General features: G+C 39.7%; 1 protein-coding gene across 1 annotated transcript; it reads left to right on the forward strand.

Moving 5' to 3' along the window:
* The first annotated feature begins 1,692 nt into the window (after positions 1 to 1,692).
* On the forward strand, positions 1,693 to 12,252 carry C2H5orf24 (chromosome 2 C5orf24 homolog). The gene is made up of 2 exons (XM_028718070.2): positions 1,693 to 2,160; positions 10,278 to 12,252. The coding sequence occupies exon 2, from the start codon at positions 10,281 to 10,283 to the stop codon at positions 10,845 to 10,847; it is 567 nt and encodes a 188-aa protein (XP_028573903.1). The 5' UTR covers positions 1,693 to 2,160; positions 10,278 to 10,280; the 3' UTR covers positions 10,848 to 12,252.
* The last annotated feature ends 7,622 nt before the right edge of the window (positions 12,253 to 19,874 follow it).

Raw genomic sequence — 19,874 nt, forward strand, 5'->3', positions numbered from 1 at the left:
TAAAGATTAGCAAATGTATTGTGGCATAAGCTGCTTTGGGCGAGAGCCCACTTTATCAGATGTAACTTATGAAAGCTTTTGTCACAATATATTTGATCTGATAATCTGTTTAAAACACAGATGACACAACAGTCTTGAAATTGCTATGGAATACTATAAAGGCCAAGTAGAATAGCATTTTATAAAACTAAGAATATGCAAATATTAATTCAATTTAATATTTCTAATATTGTGTAGCATGTGTAGGTATAGAAATCACCCACAGAATGAAGCTAAGATCTCCTGTATCACTTACAGTACAATCCTATCAGTATTTATTGAGAAATAAAAGTCACTGCATTGAAAGGCATTTACTCATAGGTGAGTGTGTTTAGGATTGCAGCTCTGATGTCATAACAGAAGGATCATGGTAACACTCATCCTAGATCTTTCTACAAGGATAGATAGATAAAAAACTTTCCATGATCCTTCTGTTATGACATAAAAGCTACAAGGAAGGGCTGTAACTTAGTGGTAGAGCATCTGCTTTACATGCACAAGATCCCAGGTCCCATCACAAGGTAAGGCTGGTCCACATCCCTGTCTAAAATCCTTAACTACTGCCTGTCATTGTTGACAACAGTGAGCCAGTGTCAGAGCTTGCACATAACTATGTCAAGAGCATCGGAAGAGGCTTGAGAAATGTGGGGCAGAGAGCTATAACTCCATTTCGCTTGCCTTGCACTGGATGCTCATGCAACTTTTGCTATTATGACAGCTTAAACCCAAGTTGAGCGGATCCATCTGCAATTTTAAAAAATGCATTTAAAGTTCCACAGCTCATGACTCATTGTTGCCAAAACTGATTAAGATGCTTTGGATGGTAAATTCTAACCTCTTGTTCTCTCCTCAGTCCCTCATCTCTTCCCTCTTGGCCATGTGTCTCCCCCCCCCCCCACACATCTTCTCTACCTTCGGTCTCACACTTCTCTTTCTCCCCAATCCACCTCTCACATCTGTGAGCATCCCCTTCCCACCCCTCCTCCCTAACACACGCGCTCTTGCGGCGAGCTTTCGCCGCCTGAGGATAGCATAGCTGCCTTAAATTATTCCTCCAGCACATTCCGTTTTTTAAAATGAAAATAGTCCAGTTCAAGTGACCAAAACGTTTCCAAACTTGGCATACGTTCTATCCAAACCTACATTAATCATGAGCGAATTCTAATGTTACTCAACATTAAGGCAGCTGCTGAACATGGAAAGGCTACTAGAACTACTATTCTTACAGTAAAGAGCACTAAGCACTTTCTTAAGAGAAAGTTGAGGCGATATTCCCATATGCGTGCACGGCTAGGCAGGAGCAAGTCCCATCATGTGTTCCCTCTCCCTGGCAATTGGGTTTAGGAGAGCCCTCTTACCGGCGCTCCTCTTGCTTATATTTTGCAGTCATTTAAGCTCTCAGCTGAATGCTCGCGGGCTGCACTTTCCCCGTTTCATTGCAATTCGACTCCACTGTTTACATTTCCCCCATCCACACCCGTGTGTGTTTGTGTGTTTTATACGTCTGCCAAATGGGGGCTAACATTTCATGGGGGGCGGGGTGATGAGCTTATGCCACAACAATACCGCACCGGCTCGCCTTCGCAGCGCTGCGGGGCTCTTTGTGGGCCCACGTCTCTCCCTCATTCCTCTTCTTCCGCCTCAGAGCAGGCGGCACCTCCGCCGCGGCCGAGCCAGGCCCTGAGCGGCTCCCCCGGCGAGCGGCCCCTTCCTCTCAGGCGTCCGCCTGCCGCTCCCTTCCTCCTCCTCCTCACAGACCAGCCGCCTCCCCTCCCCCTCCCCTCCCGTCGGCCTCTGCCTCTCCTGCTCGCTCCCGCGGCGCGTTGGCCCAGACCAGGAGCGCGCACGTCGCCGCCACGGCTCCCTGCAGCTGCTCCGGCCCGGCTCTCGCGGCCCGCTCCGCCGTCTCAGCTTCTCCTCCGCTGGTCTCGCTCTCTCTCGCCCGGCCGCCTGCGACGAAGGAAGCCGGCGGCGGCGGGGAGGGGCCCCAGCGCCCCGCGACGCGTCCCTCCGACGACGACGACGACAACCCTCGTCGAGCTCGCGCCTCGCGGACCGAGCCACCAACCGCCGCCGCCTTGTCCCCTCCCCTCCCCCTCCGTCCTGCCAAGAATCCCTCAGGTAGGAGCCGCCCCGGGCCTGCGAGTGCCGCCCGCTTCTCTCCTGTTCTCCGCCGCGCAAGATGGAGCCTCACCCAGCTGGCTCCAAAGAAAGGAAGGCAGGAAGGAGAGCGCCTTTCTCTCTCCTGGCGCCTTTCGGGCGCAGTCGGCGGAAGGCAGCACCCCCTGCGCCTCCCTCCTTCTTGCACCCCGGGGTGCCCGTGGGGTTTAGCGGGGTGGCACCATTTCCGCCGCTTCCTCTACCCCCCCCCCGGTTTCTGTATCAAATTGTACAATTAGGTGGGTGGAATTGAAGGACCCTTCTTTCGCTGGGTGCCCGGAGAATAGACACCCAGACAGGGCAGCAGTAGGTTGAAATAGATCTGGACAGCCTTTCCCCCCCTTTTTCCTCCCCTCCTTGTAGGCGAGACGGGGTGGGTGGCTTGGTCTGCAACACACTCTCTCTCTCTCTCTCTCTCTCTCTCTCTTCATTTGTTCTCTTCAAAGGCCCTCACAAAATTACAACTACGACTTTTTGTGGTGGTTGAAGCCATGTAAATTTGCAACATCGCCGCAGCCACCCTTAGTTGTGCCGCGTCACATAAATATAACTAAATTGAAACAAAAAAACCGAATGCTAAAAAACCTAGGGGGGAAAACGGAGGGAAGTCTCGCCTCTCCTCGGCTTCTGCCTATCATCCAAGTGTGAACAAAAGGGCTATGTAGGTGAGAGAGCATGTTGTTGTTGTTTAGTCGTTTAGTCGTGTCCTTAAAGGGTAACTTAAACTAGCCAGAGTAAGGCAGATGCGGAGTCTTAACAGCTTTTTGGCCCAAGTGGAATGATGGAAAAGCTTATCATTCCCATGCCCCAAGACCTATTTAATTTCCCCCAGTGCTGATAATGAGGCACCATCTAATATAGACACAGAACGACTGTGTCTTCCCTATGAATGTCCCACGAAGGACAATTATGCTCCAGTATGGGGTTGGAGGGGAAAGCAGGGATAAGCTTCTGTCAGTCTGCCCTATATTCCTGAACTGCTATGGTCACTCAGTAGCAGGGAAAGATATACATTTTGTGGTTTTTATAACAGTATCTCTCTAGAATTTGTCTTGTTAAGTGTCCTATTAGTTAACAAAGGCACTTTGAGCTGTTCTCTTTGTGTGTGATTTCTTGTTTATATCTAACCAACTACATGTTTAATGAAAAACAATACCTGTCCCTGTATTTTGCACATATGTGTAAGCATACCTTTAATATATGGGACTGACAAATATTTGCATTGCTAGTTACTTAAATATTATATTGATTAGTGCTACCCACATTTATTTAGACCTGCTGCTTAAGTGCATCTCATTAGACCATTACATGTATAGCATTAGTGTGTGCTTTAGAATTGTTTTATGGGATCCAAATTTATGCTTGTAAACATTTAAAATGCAATCCTAACCCCCAATCCGTGCTTCTGGAGGGGAGTAGGAGCCAACGCATATTCCCGTACACTGTTCTCGACACTTGCAGGGTATCTGGTACTTCTGGTGCTACAGAGTATCTCACTGCAGCACAGGAGGGATGGCAGATGCAAATGTATTATTGGTGATGGATCTGCTGGAGGACCCCCATACCAAGGTGTTTGGGGTGGAACTGGAGTAACAAGAATCCTCTGTAGCCTAAGCTGGTCCACTTCCCAGAGAGCGGTCCAAATTGGGTTCCTCTGCTGTACCAGTCTGCAGCAAAAATTGTGATTTCAGTCTCCCCATCTTCCAATCTAGCCGATGCAAGTAGGAGGGCTTTGGAGACACCAGTGATTCTATCACTCCATTTTGCCCTGCTGTTTCCCATCCAAAGGTAGGATTGCTCCCTTAGGCTGCAATCCTATACACACTTATCTGGAAGTAGGTCCCAGATTATTGTGTGGTTTACTTTTGATTGCACTATTATTATTGTCATGCATTTAGCTTGTACATATTTTAAGATTAGGTGTTAATTTTATGGTAGATCTTTAGGAAAAGTCTTTCTGTTCATGCAGATATAAGAAAATGTTTGTTGAACATCTTAGGTTTCAGCACAGTCTTTGCAAAACTAGTGAAGAGCATGATAAAGTACAGTCTCTAGCATGTTTCAGAGTTTTTCTGCTATTGATAGTGTCTTTATTTTGCACCCTCAGATTTTTATTTCGAGGATAAAATTAGACATTTGAGCATATGTCAAGATCCCAGTGGAAGCTATTAAATTTGCCTAAGAATGTACATCAGACTGATTTTATCTCCAATACCCATTACAATATGAGAATTCCAGTTGCAATGTTTTTTGTTTAATGGTAAAAGCCAAAAAAGCAGCATGCCAACTGTCCCCCCGCCCCGTCCCTTAGGAGTGAAGTTGATTAGGCCAGAAGATATCTGTTTGCACAAATGCCCTCTCTATTAGAGGAGTTCCTGTAAGAAAGCATTCCAGCCTGCATTTTGACACAGCAGGCTGGAGTGCTTATTCACCAGACTACTTTGGTGGGAACCATTTCCATCAATCTCCCTCCTGAATGAACAGGAATGATGGGAATTGCAGTCCATGCTCTTGAAGGGCCAAAGACTTTCCATTCCTGACATAAGGCATGTTTTGTGGCCACATGGGGTAGCACCCTCTGGCTCTGGTCAGTACGCAGATGGAAAATCACCTGTATCCTCCTCTCTGAGTAATGGAAGAAAGGCAGGATACCAAATGTTATAATTGTTTTATAATAATGCTTGTTCTGCTCTTTGCTACAGGAACTGCAAAGAGCAGCATACAAACTTCCTGGGACAAGGTGAAAGAGTTCTATCCTTGACCAGATAGCAATTTTAGGATTGATAATAGAGTTGTTACCGGATTAAAGAGATATCAATTGATTAATTGTACGAGTCTTTGTCAGTTAACAGAGTACACTTCCATATGGTAAAAACAATAGAATGGAAACAAGATGAGTAATTTCTGTGTTGTTAATGCATACTCACATATGTTGTATGTGTACTTTATAAGAGACATTCCTATGTTACATGAAAGGGAGAACACCTTTTAAAATACTTGCTATTTGCAGTTTTATGACTTTTATAAAATATTTTGCTTAAAAATATGCTGTCTGATTAATCCAGGTAACTTTTTCGGCCAATTAACAGTTCAGTTCTATATGTACCTACTTGGAAGTAAGTCCCATTGACTTATTTGCAGTTTCCTTCCAAATAAATGAATTAAGTGGGGAAAATGATATATTCATAAGACTTAGTCACATATAAGATTGCACTGTAAAAGTTGTTAAAACTGATTAAACATTATAGCTTCTTTATTTAATCATGTATGGCCTGCCATTTTGTTAAATTAATGTTCAATTCAAGATACTGAACCTGATTCACTGCTGCTTCTTATCAGTAGCATGAAGCAAATAGCATAAAGCTAATCTAACATTTCTATTGTTTGGGATATTTTTAACTAGAGGAAGTTGCATATACACCTTTCCTTCTATTAATAGCCTGTATAACTTTCTCCTGTATCCATCTCTTTCCCCCATTTGTCCCTGCAACAATAAATTGTTTATCCACAAAGAATAGTAGAATAATATTGCATCAGCCCCATGTCCTATGTGAGGACCTAGTTCAAAGTACTGATTTTAATCTTTAAAGCGCTTAATTGCTTTGAAGCAGGATAACTGAAAGAACACATTTTCTCACATACACCTAACTGAACATTGAGATCCCCTTCAGAGGCCTGCTTCAGTTGCCCTTGCCAAGTGAAGTAAGACAGTGGCTACCAGGTCTTTTTTGTGTTAGCTCCTCAACTGTTCAATGCCCTTCCTAGAGAGGAGCAACTGGCACCTTCTTTATGGCCATTCTAGGACCATGTGTTGCCCTTAGCAACAACAACAACAAACCTGTGTGAAATTAAGTGTTTTATACTAAACCACTCTTGAGTGTTGTGAATTTTTTCAGTACAGTGGTACCTCGGGTTACATACGCTTCAGGTTACATACGCTTCAGGTTACAGACTCCGCTAACCCAGAAATAGTGCTTCAGGTTAAGAACTTTGCTTCAGGATAAGAACAGAAATCTTGCTCCGGCAGCACGGCGGCAGCAGGAGGCCCCATTAGCTAAAGTGGTGCTTCAGGTTAAGAACAGTTTCAGGTTAAGAACGGACCTCTGGAACGAATTAAGTACTTAACCCGAGGTACCACTGTAACTTGGTTTCATTATTTCCCCTGGATATTTAATAGCAAGTTGTTATATATTTTTGTTACATTTTATTTTATCATTTTTGCGAATCGCCCATAATTCAATGTTTTTAAGTGGAATTAAATTATTAAAGTAAATGATGATGGTGATGGAATATACATGGTGTCCTCACATGCTTCTGGCTAAAAGTAAAACATTGGAAGTGTGCCTGCTGCACACCATGACTGCATGCAAGACAAATGCCCTACTTGGAAGTTGTATATAATATGTATTTATAATACACACATTCTGCATTGTCATGTATATACTTGGTAGGAAGCGTTGATAGATGCCAGCTTCCTATGGTGTGTATTACACAACATGTTTTGATTTATTTATTTATTTATCTATTTATTTATTTATACAGTGGTGCCTCGCAAGACGAAATTAATCCGTTCCGCGAGTCTCTTCGTCTTGCGGTTTTTTTCGTCTTGCGAAGCACGGCTATTAGCGGCTTAGCGGCTATTAACGGCTTAGCGGCTTTAAGAAAAGGAAACGAACTCACAAGAACTCGCAAGACGTTTCGTCTTGCGAAGCAAGCCCATAGGGAAATTCGTCTTGCGGAACGACTCAAAAAACGGAAAACCCTTTCGTCTAGCGAGTTTTTCGTCTTGCGAGGCATTCGTCTTGCGGGGCACCACTGTACATACATACATACATACCCCGCCCATCTGGCTGGGTTTCTGGGTGGCTCCCAACAAAACACTAAAAACAAAATAAAACTTCAAACGTTAAAAACTTCCCTAAACAGGGCTGCCTTCAGATGTCTTCTAAAAGTCAGATCGTTGTTTATTTCCTTGATATCTGATGGGAGGGCGTTCCACAGGGCGGGTGCCACTACTGAGAAGGCCCTCTGCCTCATTCCCTGTAACCTTACTTCTTGTAGGGAGAGAACTGCCAGAAGGCCCTTGGCGCTGGATCTCAGTGTCCGGGCTGAACTATGGGGGTAGAGACACTACTTCAGGAATACTGAATGACTAGGTGCATGTGGGATTTATGCAACTCCTTACTTTGAATTCATTTCAGCATAAGAAGCTTGTTGTACATGAAGCAGCACTGCATGAAAAGCTATCTGGAAGCCAGTGTATAAGTGGCCTTGATCAATCTACATTACAACAAAGCCACTGGCATAGCTGCTGCTGAGGTTAGTGGAGAAATCCTCCACAGACAGTGGGGTCTCCAGTGAGCACCATGACACTTTGAGGATAGATGATCCTAAATTGTCACATTGACAAGGTCATTGATAATAAAAGGGCTTGTGCTTCAAATGGTTGATCATTGTTTCCTAATTGGATGACCTCTTGTTAAGACACTGTATTTCAACACCACTTCGAAGGCCAGATTACATGTTGACTGGTATACCATTAGCACCTCTAGTTTACCCACCTTTCTAAAATGTTCTTCAGTAGACAGGTCAGGTGTTGGAAATTAATGTAAGTTTTTTTGGGGGAAAGTTAAGCCCCTTTGATGGAGAAATTATTGAATTAAATAGTTCAGTGTCATCTTTCTAAGCAACAATGTGGTTTTCACAGATTGCCGAACAATTACAACATAAGTAGATTTTTGTGTCATATTACTTAATTATTACTAGGCCAAGTTTAATAACAACATTTCCATAAAAATTCCATTGATGCCATTGCTTTTGAAACAATCTGGTAAAAGAACAATCCTTTCATAATAATGCACCTGTTTAATGAATGAGCTTTTCTTAAGATCGGAGATGACATCATACTGATTTACTTTTGGTATATATTCAAATATTCTCTAAAATAGATAAATATTTCAAAGCTTACATTCATTTAGAAACTTCCATTTTGTTTTCAACCTGCATACCAAGACCACTGTTAGTATTTTGGAAATGTAGACTAGAGCATCATCTTTGAAGGAAAGAGACCTAGAATAAACAAGAAGCAGCTATACAAACAATCAGTAAACAGAGAAAGAATTACACCACTACTGAGTCCATATTATGAGACCAACCAGTTAAGAGGCTTTTAAGAGACTGATAAACAATGGGTCACATCAAACCTTTGGTTTGATTGAATCCTCATCAAAACCAGAAGGATTTACATGGGAGATGTCATATCTCTCTATGAATGAATAGGAGAGCTGCTTCATAACAAATTCATCTTACCTATGCTGAAAAGCAGGAAAGAAAAAACAATGTCTGGTACTTCATAATTGATTCTACTGGCCTCCCATCCTGAGTTTGCGAATATAGGCAGGCACTGTAAATTTGGGGCATTAAAGAGAATACGATAGACACTGAGATCCAGCACTGAGGGCCTTCTGGCGGTTCCCTCATTGCGAGAAGTGAGGTTACAGGGAACCAGGCAGAGGGCCTTCTCAGTAGTGGCACCCGCCCTGTGGAACGCCCTCTCTTCAGATGTGAAGGAAATAAGCAGCTATCTTCTTTTTAAAAGACCTCTGAAGGCAACCCTGTTTAGGGAAGTTTTTAATATTTAATGCTGTATTGTTTTTAACACTTGATTGGAAGCCGCCCAGAGTGGCTGGGGAAACTCAGCCAGATGGGCAGGGTATAAATAATAAATTATTATTATTATTCTGTAATGATATATGCCTTGGAATGGGGAAGATAGTTTAATTTCCTATGGATGCAGAAACACTTTCTTAATGAAAGCTAAAATATGAGAGCTGACCCTGCATCCTTAACTATCTTAGAATAGAGAATATGAATACAGTTGAGAGAGGACTGGTCTCTAGTATATAGGAAAACATGGAAATTGATTGTGGCAGAGAAATCGCAGCAGTCCAGAATTCACTGTAGACTATCCACTCTTAAAACCAGTTTCCAGATGCACAATATAAACTGTATTAAAACCATTACCCTCAATTTATGGCAGGGCTGTGTGGCCAAAGTAATGTGCTGCCACTTGTGCAAACACTTTCTGGTCTTTATTTTTCCAGGAACTAATCACAAAGCAACAAATAAACATTGACTCCCAGTTAGCACTTCTGAATAGTGCTTCTAAAATGACAGATATTAAAAGTAAAGCTCTGATTTTGTATCTACTATTGACAGTCTGGTTTTGAAAAAAGACTATAAAAGGAGCCACAAGAGAGTATGCAAAATGTGAAGTATTATGTCAGAGAAGCTAACATAAGCTGAGCAGGGGGGGGGGCAAATTATTTTTGGAATGGTTTGATTTTATTATTTATATTCACACACACACAATATAAACAATGGAGTACCACCACAAAATATCTATGTCCTTTTAGATGTGTTTGTTGGAAGGGAGGTTATTGGTTTGTTCTTGTTCTTGTTTTTATTATGTATTTTGTGTTCTCATTTTGCATCTTTATGTTGTGAACTGCTCATGATCTTCAGATGAAGGGCAGTATAAAAATTTAAGAAATAGAAATAAAATAAAATGTCAGTATACACTTGCTGGAATGGCTTTTTCAATTCTTGGTCATGTCAGAGATACCTGAAAAGAATTAAGAAGAAAAATATGAAAAAATACAGTCAGTAGAATCCTATCTATACATAATAGCCCCTGAAACATTATTTTTTTATGTTCCTGTAAGTTTTATGATTATGCAACCAATAAAAATTAATTTAAAAAGAAACTTTTGGTTCACTGTGATTTTTTTTTAAAGCACCTATCATTGCAATGCTGAAACTCTGTGTAATATTTATTTGTGCTAAATCAAAGATTAATGCAAAAATGTAAAATTAGCAGAAACCTATGCTGTAATATATTGATAGTGTTTTGGAGTAGTATTTGATTAATGAGTCTGTTGATATTCAAGATGTCTTGTTTAGGTGTTGGTTTGTGCCCTGTGCTGATTTGTCTAATTTTGGAGGGCATTGCAAATATTTCCCTGCTGAATGCTACCCTTTTTTTACATCTCTCCCTCTTTCTTTCTCTCTTTTGGTAGAAAATGATGCATCCTGTTGCCAGCGGTAACTCCCCTTTCTGTGGGCCTGGGAAGAGTTCTTGCCTTAATGATGACAACGTGACCCCCACTGATCAGTTTGATTTGTATTCCACACAACAAACCAAGTACAGCCACACAGTCAGCCACAAGCCAATACCATGCCAGAGACAAGATGCGTTAAATGAACCACATTTGCAGACCACAAGTGGCAGGAGTATAGAGACGAAAGATGATATAAAGAAAAAGAAAAACCTCAACAGATCTGGTAAACGTGGAAGACCTTCGGGGACCACAAAATCAGCGGGCTACAGAACGAGCACAGGTAGACCGCTGGGGACCACCAAAGCAGCTGGATTTAAGACAAGTCCAGGTAGACCCTTGGGTACAACTAAAGCTGCAGGATACAAAGTCAGCCCAGGGAGACCTCCAGGTAGCATTAAAGCTCTATCACGGCTTGCAAATCTAAGTTATACTTGTAGCAGCGCAGCATTTCCCTATGCTGTGGTACATAACAGAGGAGTGCATGCTGCCGGTGAAACAAGTAGCAAAATCAAGCAACCCGCTGAGTGAAAAACGAGGAATTAAGTAACATTTCCTCAGTAATTCTTTTTAAATTATCTGAGTTGTGGCATGTTTTTTTCACTTCTTTTGTAACGTTTCCATAACTTACTTTCCTACATTTTATTTTTTTTAAGATATCATATCATAATCACTTAATGTTTCTTACGTTTACAAGCGGACTTCTCAGTGGTGCCCTTGTCTATTTCCAGAAAATAATTACTAATATTCTAAGTGTCAAAGTTATTGTCTGGCCATTTTAGTTATGTGGTTAGCAATTCAACTAGCAGAATTCTGCATCCTAGGTTATTTATAGTCAAAATAAAGACTTGTTCAACAAGTAACCAGAAGAAACTAATAGAAACCAATTATTCAGGACAGCTTTACCAGGAATAGTTTTGTAAAGTTTGCAGTGTACGTGTCTCTTTTCTTTTTCTTTTTGTTAATAGGAGAAAGTAGAAAAAGAACTAAATTTTCCACAATGGCTGGAACTTAACACGGACCTCAATATTTGTAGATACTTCAAAATTTCAAAACTATATTTTTTAAAAAGTGGTCATTCCAGGCAGTCATTGCATTAAAGTGCTATCAGTTTCAAGTAATCCAAACATTAAAAAAAAATCCTATGTAGCACCTGATATATATCCAAACTGCTATTTTTCCATTAAAGTATGGTAGCTCTCCTGCATATGCTAACTGTTGGACACTGACTTACAATTTATAAAAGCCTAAGACTACACATACCAAATCAAAAAGAATTAAATATTTGAAATATTTTATAATTTAACTTCTAAAAAGTGCTATCAAATATGCAAATAATGTACAGGTGTAGTAAAAGTTGTGGCTGAGATTCTGCACATTTGTGTGCTCCTAAATCCAGTCCATTTCAGTGGCATTTGGCATACACAGATATATGTGAGATTTGCCCTGTGTTCTCAGACCTGTCAATAAATATACACATTTTAAGTGACTGCAATATCTGCATAGATGGCAGCAGTTTTTTAGGATTTCAAATATTTGGTGTGGTTGAAAATTATACCTTTCAGATAGATAATCTAGTCATGTTTAATAATTTTGCCAGTGGAAGTCTTATTTATCACACATACTGTAGCTAAGAGAGCGTATATCTACCAAAGGATGACATTTCATGGATCATAATTGGAAATGATACAGTTGATGCACAAGCAAGTTGCAATTTGATGTGTTTATAGACCCCAGATATATAACAAACTATTGGAATACATCTATGCATGGAGGTGCAGAACTATACATACATTTTGACATTTTGTGCACCTAAAATAAATGTTCTGCATTGAATTGGGTATGTGTTGTTATTTTTTAAAATGTGTATGTGTGAGAGAGAGACAATGTATAATACACACATTACGTTGTAACTGAATAAACTCTCAATATTGAATATATTCCAAATATTTCTTTAGAACTAAAGCTATTCTGAAAATAAGTTTACATATAGTTATAGATTAAAAATTTAAATTTGTATCTTCAAATACGCAAGAGAGAGGTTATAGATAAATATTTGCAAATTCATGGGGACAGACTTCTTTCAGGTTAATTAGAGAGATGAAAATGAACAGTATTGATTCTTTTCCTTTGTAAGATAAATATTGTGGCCTGCTGACATTTTGATGACAACTCTGATTTTAGTAATGACAACTTAAGAAATGGATGTCATTTCATGCCTTTTTTATCAGGAAAAAAGCAGCAAGCCTTCAGGTGTTCCAGTGATGCCTAACTCATAATGAGCTGGACTTTATCCTGTATTTTATAATAGGTGTGTTGAATTGTTTTAGGGGGACTTTGTATGCACTGGCAACCTTGAACCTCAACAGTACTGGAAGGCTCTTTAGTCATGTAAACTAATGGCAGCTAAATGCTGGTAAAATAATTTTTTGCTGAAGCTATGAAGTCCATTATATATTTCCTCAAGAAACTTCGGAATATGAAACTCTTATTAATTTTCCCCACAGTGGTGCAACTTCTGACACACACAGTACTAATGTGAGCTAGTTCACCCTCAGGACATATATTGTGTTGGCTGTTTCGTTAGATGGTTCTTTTTTTTTCCAACCCAGAGGCTGCTTCAGACCCTTTCTGAACTCTCTCTAGGAAAGCAGCTGAATGTAAAAACTACAAGAACGGCACACCTTCCTGGCAAGGAGCAAGTTGCATGTCACCAATGTACCTTTGAGTAACTCTACTTACCTCCTCCTGTTTTTTAAAGCTACCCTTTTATTTCTCACGTGTGCATCTCCTCAATGGTGTCGTGCAGTGTGTTGGGAGACAACGCAGATGCATTATTGCTCTAGTATAATGAATTTTGTATTCACATATGCTGAGAAAATAATGAACTCATCTAAGCAATTTATGTTCATTTATAGTGCTTATTAATTATATCATATGGAAAACTTACCCATTAAAATAACTTAATATTGTAAGTTGGGAGGGGGGGGCAGAAAAATCCTCTTTCATTTCTCTAAAGGGCAGTTTAACGCCTGGATTTGTTAATGAGGCCAGAAAAACACTGTTGGGCATTTCTTGATTCCAGTTCATTTTATCCTCTACTGCGGTTTACAAGTGCCATGCTGTGGGGGGAAACAGAAGTCAAGAACTTGAGATGTTTGAATGGTATATTCAAATATTTTTGCTACTCCTGTATATAATCTCCAGAATACATGGTGTTTTTCTTTTTCTTTTCTTTTTTTGTAACACTGTCTCTTGTCATGACAAACACTGAAACAGCATGTTAATTCCTATACTTTGATATTATTGGAGAGGGGGAGGAGGAATGTCCCTTTCTCCTTGTAGTATTAATACATGATTTGTAAAGCAAATTGATAATTTTATATTATATACCTTAATTCTGCTCTTCATAAGCTAGGATTGTTGATGTGTATTGGCACTGTTCAGAAAATCTACATGTCAAACTTGTGTTCACTTTTCTTTTGATTTAAAAATAGCCTTTTTCACCTTTTGATAAAGCAATTAGCATAATTAAGCATTAAGAGAGATCTATACTACAGCCGCTATTTTAAACACTTACAGAAATTGCTGTTCACTTTCTGGTGAAATTTACTTAAACCGTAGAACCAAATAATTTTACTTCTATTTTTGAAGTCTTGCACTGGATATTTTCAAAATCTTTACACACTCACATACACACACACTGCTGTAAGTTTAATTAGGGGCTAACTATTGTGAAGGTGGCATTTTTTAAAAAGACAGGTAATTTTCTTAAATGCATTCATGTTTTGCAAGTTTTGAGAATAGAACTTCCTGGTTAGGACTCATCTGGCATTTCTGTTTTGCAGTGGTCCATTTCAATTATGTTTTGAAGTTGCTTTTGGTCTTGGGACAAACCCAGCAAGTCAGGATAATGCATATGGGATGAGATATTCCCTGATCTACAATGCAGAAGGCAGTTAATATCAGAGCATTAACTTTTGCCTTCTTTTGAAAGACAGAGTAGTAGAGATAACTTTACAGCTTTTTCCTAAGTTGTCATTCTGGTTTTTATTACTGTATGTATAGAGCAGCATCAATCAATTTATTAAATACAAAACAGTTTCTTGTAATCAAAGTTATTTGATTCCACTTATATTCACATTATGTTTTATTATTATACATATATTTAACATAGTTCAAACATTATTATACATGTAAGAAAATACTAGAGCGGCCTTTCCTTCTGATTTTTTTCCAGATAGATAAATCTAGGTTCTGCGATGTGTAATCTATTTCATCTTGAAAGTTATAGTAATTTTATGAAATTTTCAGAAATCTGCTTAAATGGGCCATTTTAAGATTCTCATCTTTCACTGTTTGCTTTTCTGATGGGATGGGTTATTTTGGTGGAAACAGTTGCTCATTAATTATCACCCTGTCTTCTGCTGTAAAAAGTCTGATTAGATACTGTGTATGTTCTTATGTCCATGAACTTCAGCTACTCGTGTGCAATTGTCTGTATGGGAATGGAGTAGTGTTCATGATCTGTATTTACGTCATCATATGGATGTATATTTATTAATAAAGTAATTGCTTTAAACACCAAATAACTTGATTACTGTATGTTTTATATTCTTGCCACCCCCACTCCCATACAGTATAAGTTGAAACCCAGCAAACACCTGTTAAATTAACCAGCTTTGCAGATGAGTGAAGCAACTCTTCAATTGTTACCCATAAAAAGAAATGGAGGGTTTTGAACTACATTTTTATATGCTTTCCCTCGCTTGTTCTCTATCAGATGGATATATTTTCCAAACAAAAATAATTCCCAACTCCCTTCTCTCCCCCACTTCATTTTCTGAAAGTAAATGAAGCCCACCATATAGGGATTACTTACTCCCTTCCTGCTTGTTATCTCCAAGTCAGCTTACCCATCATAATTAGGACGCTGGGCAATGCAGCTAGTCTTAGTGGTCATAAACAGCAATACTGCAGCCCCACTATTTTTTGAAAGACTTTCAGAAATGTTATAAGACCACCTTGCATTAATTTTAGTGACAGTTCAAACCTTGGTTTGAGTGACTTCAGGTTTTTCATTTATCTGAACTTATTATATGTATGTTTTCAACTTACATCAACAGACTTGCTCTGTAATTTGACAAGGAAAACATTTTTACAGTGGTATTGCATATAGAGGAGGGGTGGGGAACTGGATCAGATCAGCAGGCTGGATCCAGATCTGAGCCACCCTCTGCTGACCACTTTTGACTGGCAGATGTCATGTGACAGCCATTTATTCAAACTCCAAAAGGAAGAATCAGCAGCACACTCTTAAGTGCGTTCCTGAGATTTCCCTTCTTCCTTTGTAGCCTTGGCTTGAACTGAAGCTGCTACTGCTGCTGCAAAGACACTTGCAGAAAGCAATGCTAATTGTACACCCTGTTTTGGCAGGGATCAGCTCCACTTGGGTGCTCTGATTGGGAGCTCCTGAGTGGAGCTGACCCCAGTGGTCTTTGCATTTAAAAGCACTAAATGCAAGTCTTGCTTGCCAAGGAACAATTCAGAGCACACTTTAAGACTCCTGGTGGTTTTCTTTGCAGTTGTGACTTTACCTGCCCCACACCTGTTACCATAAGATGTCAGGTGTGAGGCAGGTGGGTGTGGCTTGGAGAATACAGCCTTATAGGTTAAAATTGGGGACCCTGGTGGGCCTAATTTGTCTTGTGTGTTGGATGTTTCCATTCCTGATAAAGAGAAAGGGGATGTAGTTCAGTGCTTTGCATGCAGAATGTCCAAGTTTCTACCTTAGCATCACCAAGTTGGATTAGGAAAGAATTGTGTCTGCAATCCTGGAGAGCTGCTGTTAGTCAATAGGTGATATATAATGTCATGTGAATGGACTTCTTCCCCACCCCACCCTACAGAGGAAATTGGGGGGGGGGGGGCTGCAGAAGGGAGGAGGACCTACAGTGGCTATTATTTATTTCATCTATGAATCACTTCCCACGAGGCATCCCAAAGCAATTTAAAATATTTTATTATGTTGCATGTCACCCAGTGTAGATAATTGTGAGCTAATACCAGATTCTTAATCCTCTTCTTGTTCTAGATTCTTACTCCTCTTGCATTCAAAATTTTAGAGACACCCAGCTAACAATGGTGCTATACTATAGTGCTGCTCATGCCATTTTATGTAAGGCACTTGATACAATTTTGCTTAAAATTTAGAATATGCAGGGTTATATCTGATGTATTGCTAGATATGTTGTTGTGAGTAGTCCTCTTTAAAGATCTCAACATTTCTATTTATCGCTGTGATGTGGCAAAGTTCCAATATCAATAATAATTAGGGGGAAATCTGAACTATCAAAATTTAGCATTGTTCCTGTTGGCTATGGTAATTATGGTTCAGTAAGAGGCTTTTATCCAAACAGCTATATTTAAACAATTGACCACCTTGGTGGTCTACACACCGCTGAGTATTTACTGATAACAAGACGGAAAAAATGTCAAAAACTGCACCTTAAGTTATCATTCAGGTACATAGGGTGGGGGCAGAAACCATTCTATGATTTTTTTTAAAATAGCAGAAAGCAGCTCCCACCATTTTTATGCAGATCACAGCTGTTGGTTAACTGTTTCAGGATAAGTTACTTAATATTCCATAAACACCATGAATTGAATCCAAATGAACTTACTTCAACAGAAGATCAAATCCCATATGGGTCCCATCTCCAATGTAAGATGGGAAGGCATTCACCAAGTATATCATTTATGCATGGACATGTAAGATTGTGGATCAAAACTGAACATCTTTTTTGGGCCCAAGCACTGCATTTCATGGTGGGACAAAGACACACAGCAGATAAAAGATAATTGTGCGTGCTTCGTGTCCAAAAAGCAAATTGCCAATAATGTGAACAATTGAAAGAGATATTTAAGAGCATGGCCATGTTGCCTGGGGTTGATGGGATTTGGAGCTCAGCAACATCTGGAGGGCCACAAGCTCCCCACCCATGATCTTAAATATCCCTTTCAATTGTTCACGTTATTGGCAATTATCACCTATGAGTTTCTGATCCCAATGAAGCAGACTAATTTTCAAATAGATAAGCTGCAAGATACAACTGCTAACCAAACCTGCCTTAAACAAACCTATAATTTCCAGGATCAAGTGCCTGGATAAAAGGGCTTTTTCTTTTTCTAAGGCATGTTTTCTTTTGCATTTTTCCAGGGTTCTTCTTTATGTTTAAGTAATACCAAAAGGATATTCTATAGACTCAGAGTTTTTTTCATCTACAGTAACCTACATTCTAAGTTTGTTGTAAGTTATGTCATTGTAAAATCTTCCAAAGATTGAAAGCAAAATATAACTTGCAAGTGAGAGCACTTTAGATTGTTAACAGGGTCTAAAGGCAGATGGGTATCTTTCTGTACCACTTTCTGGCTTCTTTGGCATAATATCCATCTAATGAATGTTAAATCTTTTTGTCATGGTAGAAATAAATACAAAACCTAGTTTATATGGAACATACAATTGCAAACAGTGTACAGGCAACTCTATTCTGTTTCGGAATTCTCATAAATTTTACATTAAAGTGCACTGAATTTGGGCCATTTCAAGTCTGCTGGGTAGCTATGAAAAGAAAGAGATGATGTATGAGAGTCTGGTTATCCAACAGTGCTAAAGTAGGTTGTTTCATATGCTTCCCTAGATAAGTTTAAACAATAATCTATGGACTATTCATGTTCCTTTGCTGCATCTATCCCATTATATTTGTTCTTGGATAAAACAATCTAACAAACTTTGGTTTAAGAGAATATTTTACATGCTTAGGAATTTAATTCATGCGCCAAAAAGCAAGGCAATTGCAAGTTAAGCCACTCTACCTTAACTAACGAGTCATGCTTGCAGAAAAATGCATTCTACAGGCTCTTACGTTGTACTTACTTAGAAAAGCATTTTGATCCTAAAATAGCTTTTTGTTTTTAATGGATATTTTTTGAAAATGGAATTGAATTAACCTAAGGCCGATGATTGTGATGACTTGTCTATAATACATAACTCTGCAGTGATATAAAGTATTGAAAGTCACAATATCTCAGTAATTAGATATTGCCCCTGCAAGGTAGGCCATCTTCATATGGTTGATGTTTTTAGTATGTTCCTAGTTTGTCCTTTAGTTCCATTTGATTAGCTGTCTGGAGAGGAGGAAGTAAAGCTGAGACAATAGCCTTGGAATTCAGTCCTTACCTGAGACTGAAAATTACTGTAAGTTAACATAGCAGAGATATCAAAAGAGATGAGATATAGAACAACACACTTGAGGAAGTGAGCCAAACCAGTGACATAAAATCAAATAATAGAATCAGAGAACTGTAGAGTTGGAAGGAACCCAAAGGATCATCTAGTTCAACCCCCTGCAATGCATGGTCATGGCAGCCCTTCATTCTGTCTGTCTGTCTGTCTGTCTCCTACCCACCCACCCACCCAATAATCTTGAGAACATCACATGCAAACATGAGCAAGCACACATGCAAGACTCAGGAAGATAGCACATGCAAACCTGATAATTGGCCATGCATGCTAGTTCAGTAACATCTGGAGGGCCAAAGTTTCCCTACTCCAACTGCAGAGCAATATGCAGCAGCGTGCCCACACATGAGCACATAGACCAGACAAATCACTTGAGGTAACACAAATGGTTTAACTTTAGTGTGTCTGACTGTTAAACAGAAGGTTGGTGGTTTGAGCCTACACAGGGACAGCTGTGGGCAGGATTCCTGCATGACCTTCAAGGTCACTTCCAACTCTATGATTCTATGATAATCATTTTTGGATGCAGGCTTTGGAATTATCATAGGCATATGGAAAACTATCTTATGCTGAGTCAGACCATGGGTCTATGTAGCGCAGTATTGTTTACACTAACTGGATTTCAGGCAGGGTTCTTCCCCAACTCTACCTGGAGATGCTGAGTATTGAACCTGGGATCTTCTGCATGTAATGCTGTAAGCCTGTACCACAAAGTTATGATCTTCAAATGTCTGTAAAATAAGTTCCTATATTTTGCCTCACTGTCTTCCAATGGAAGTTATTTCTATATAACGTATTGGCCAGAATATAAGCCTCACTTCTTTCCCAAATTCTGACTGTGAAAAGTTAAAGTGTGGCTTAAATTCGTGACCTTATAAAAACTGGCTTTTACGATATCACTGCTGAAACACATACGGTAAAATGGAACAGGTGTGAGTGCCAGCACAATTTTAAGGGAGCAGCTTATATTTGGGTATTGTCTTTTTCCTCTCTCTCCCCCCCCCTTGAATTTTTAAGGTGCAGCTTATATTCGGGCCAATATGGTAATATAATTAGAATAAAGGCTAATTAGCATAGATATCAGCACAACACAGTGGGTGAATCTTTGGGATAATCTAGGGGTCCTTTAGTCATGTCACTCTAAAACATTGCTTACACATGAGGACTACAGCAGCTTCAAATATTAGAATCAAATTGGTTCTGCTAGCTCCATGTTGGAATAACTGAGCATTTTACAGGTTAAGTGTGGCCACTGT

Source organism: Podarcis muralis, chromosome 2, assembly GCF_964188315.1.
Source record: "Podarcis muralis chromosome 2, rPodMur119.hap1.1, whole genome shotgun sequence".
NCBI lineage: Eukaryota > Metazoa > Chordata > Lepidosauria > Squamata > Lacertidae > Podarcis > Podarcis muralis.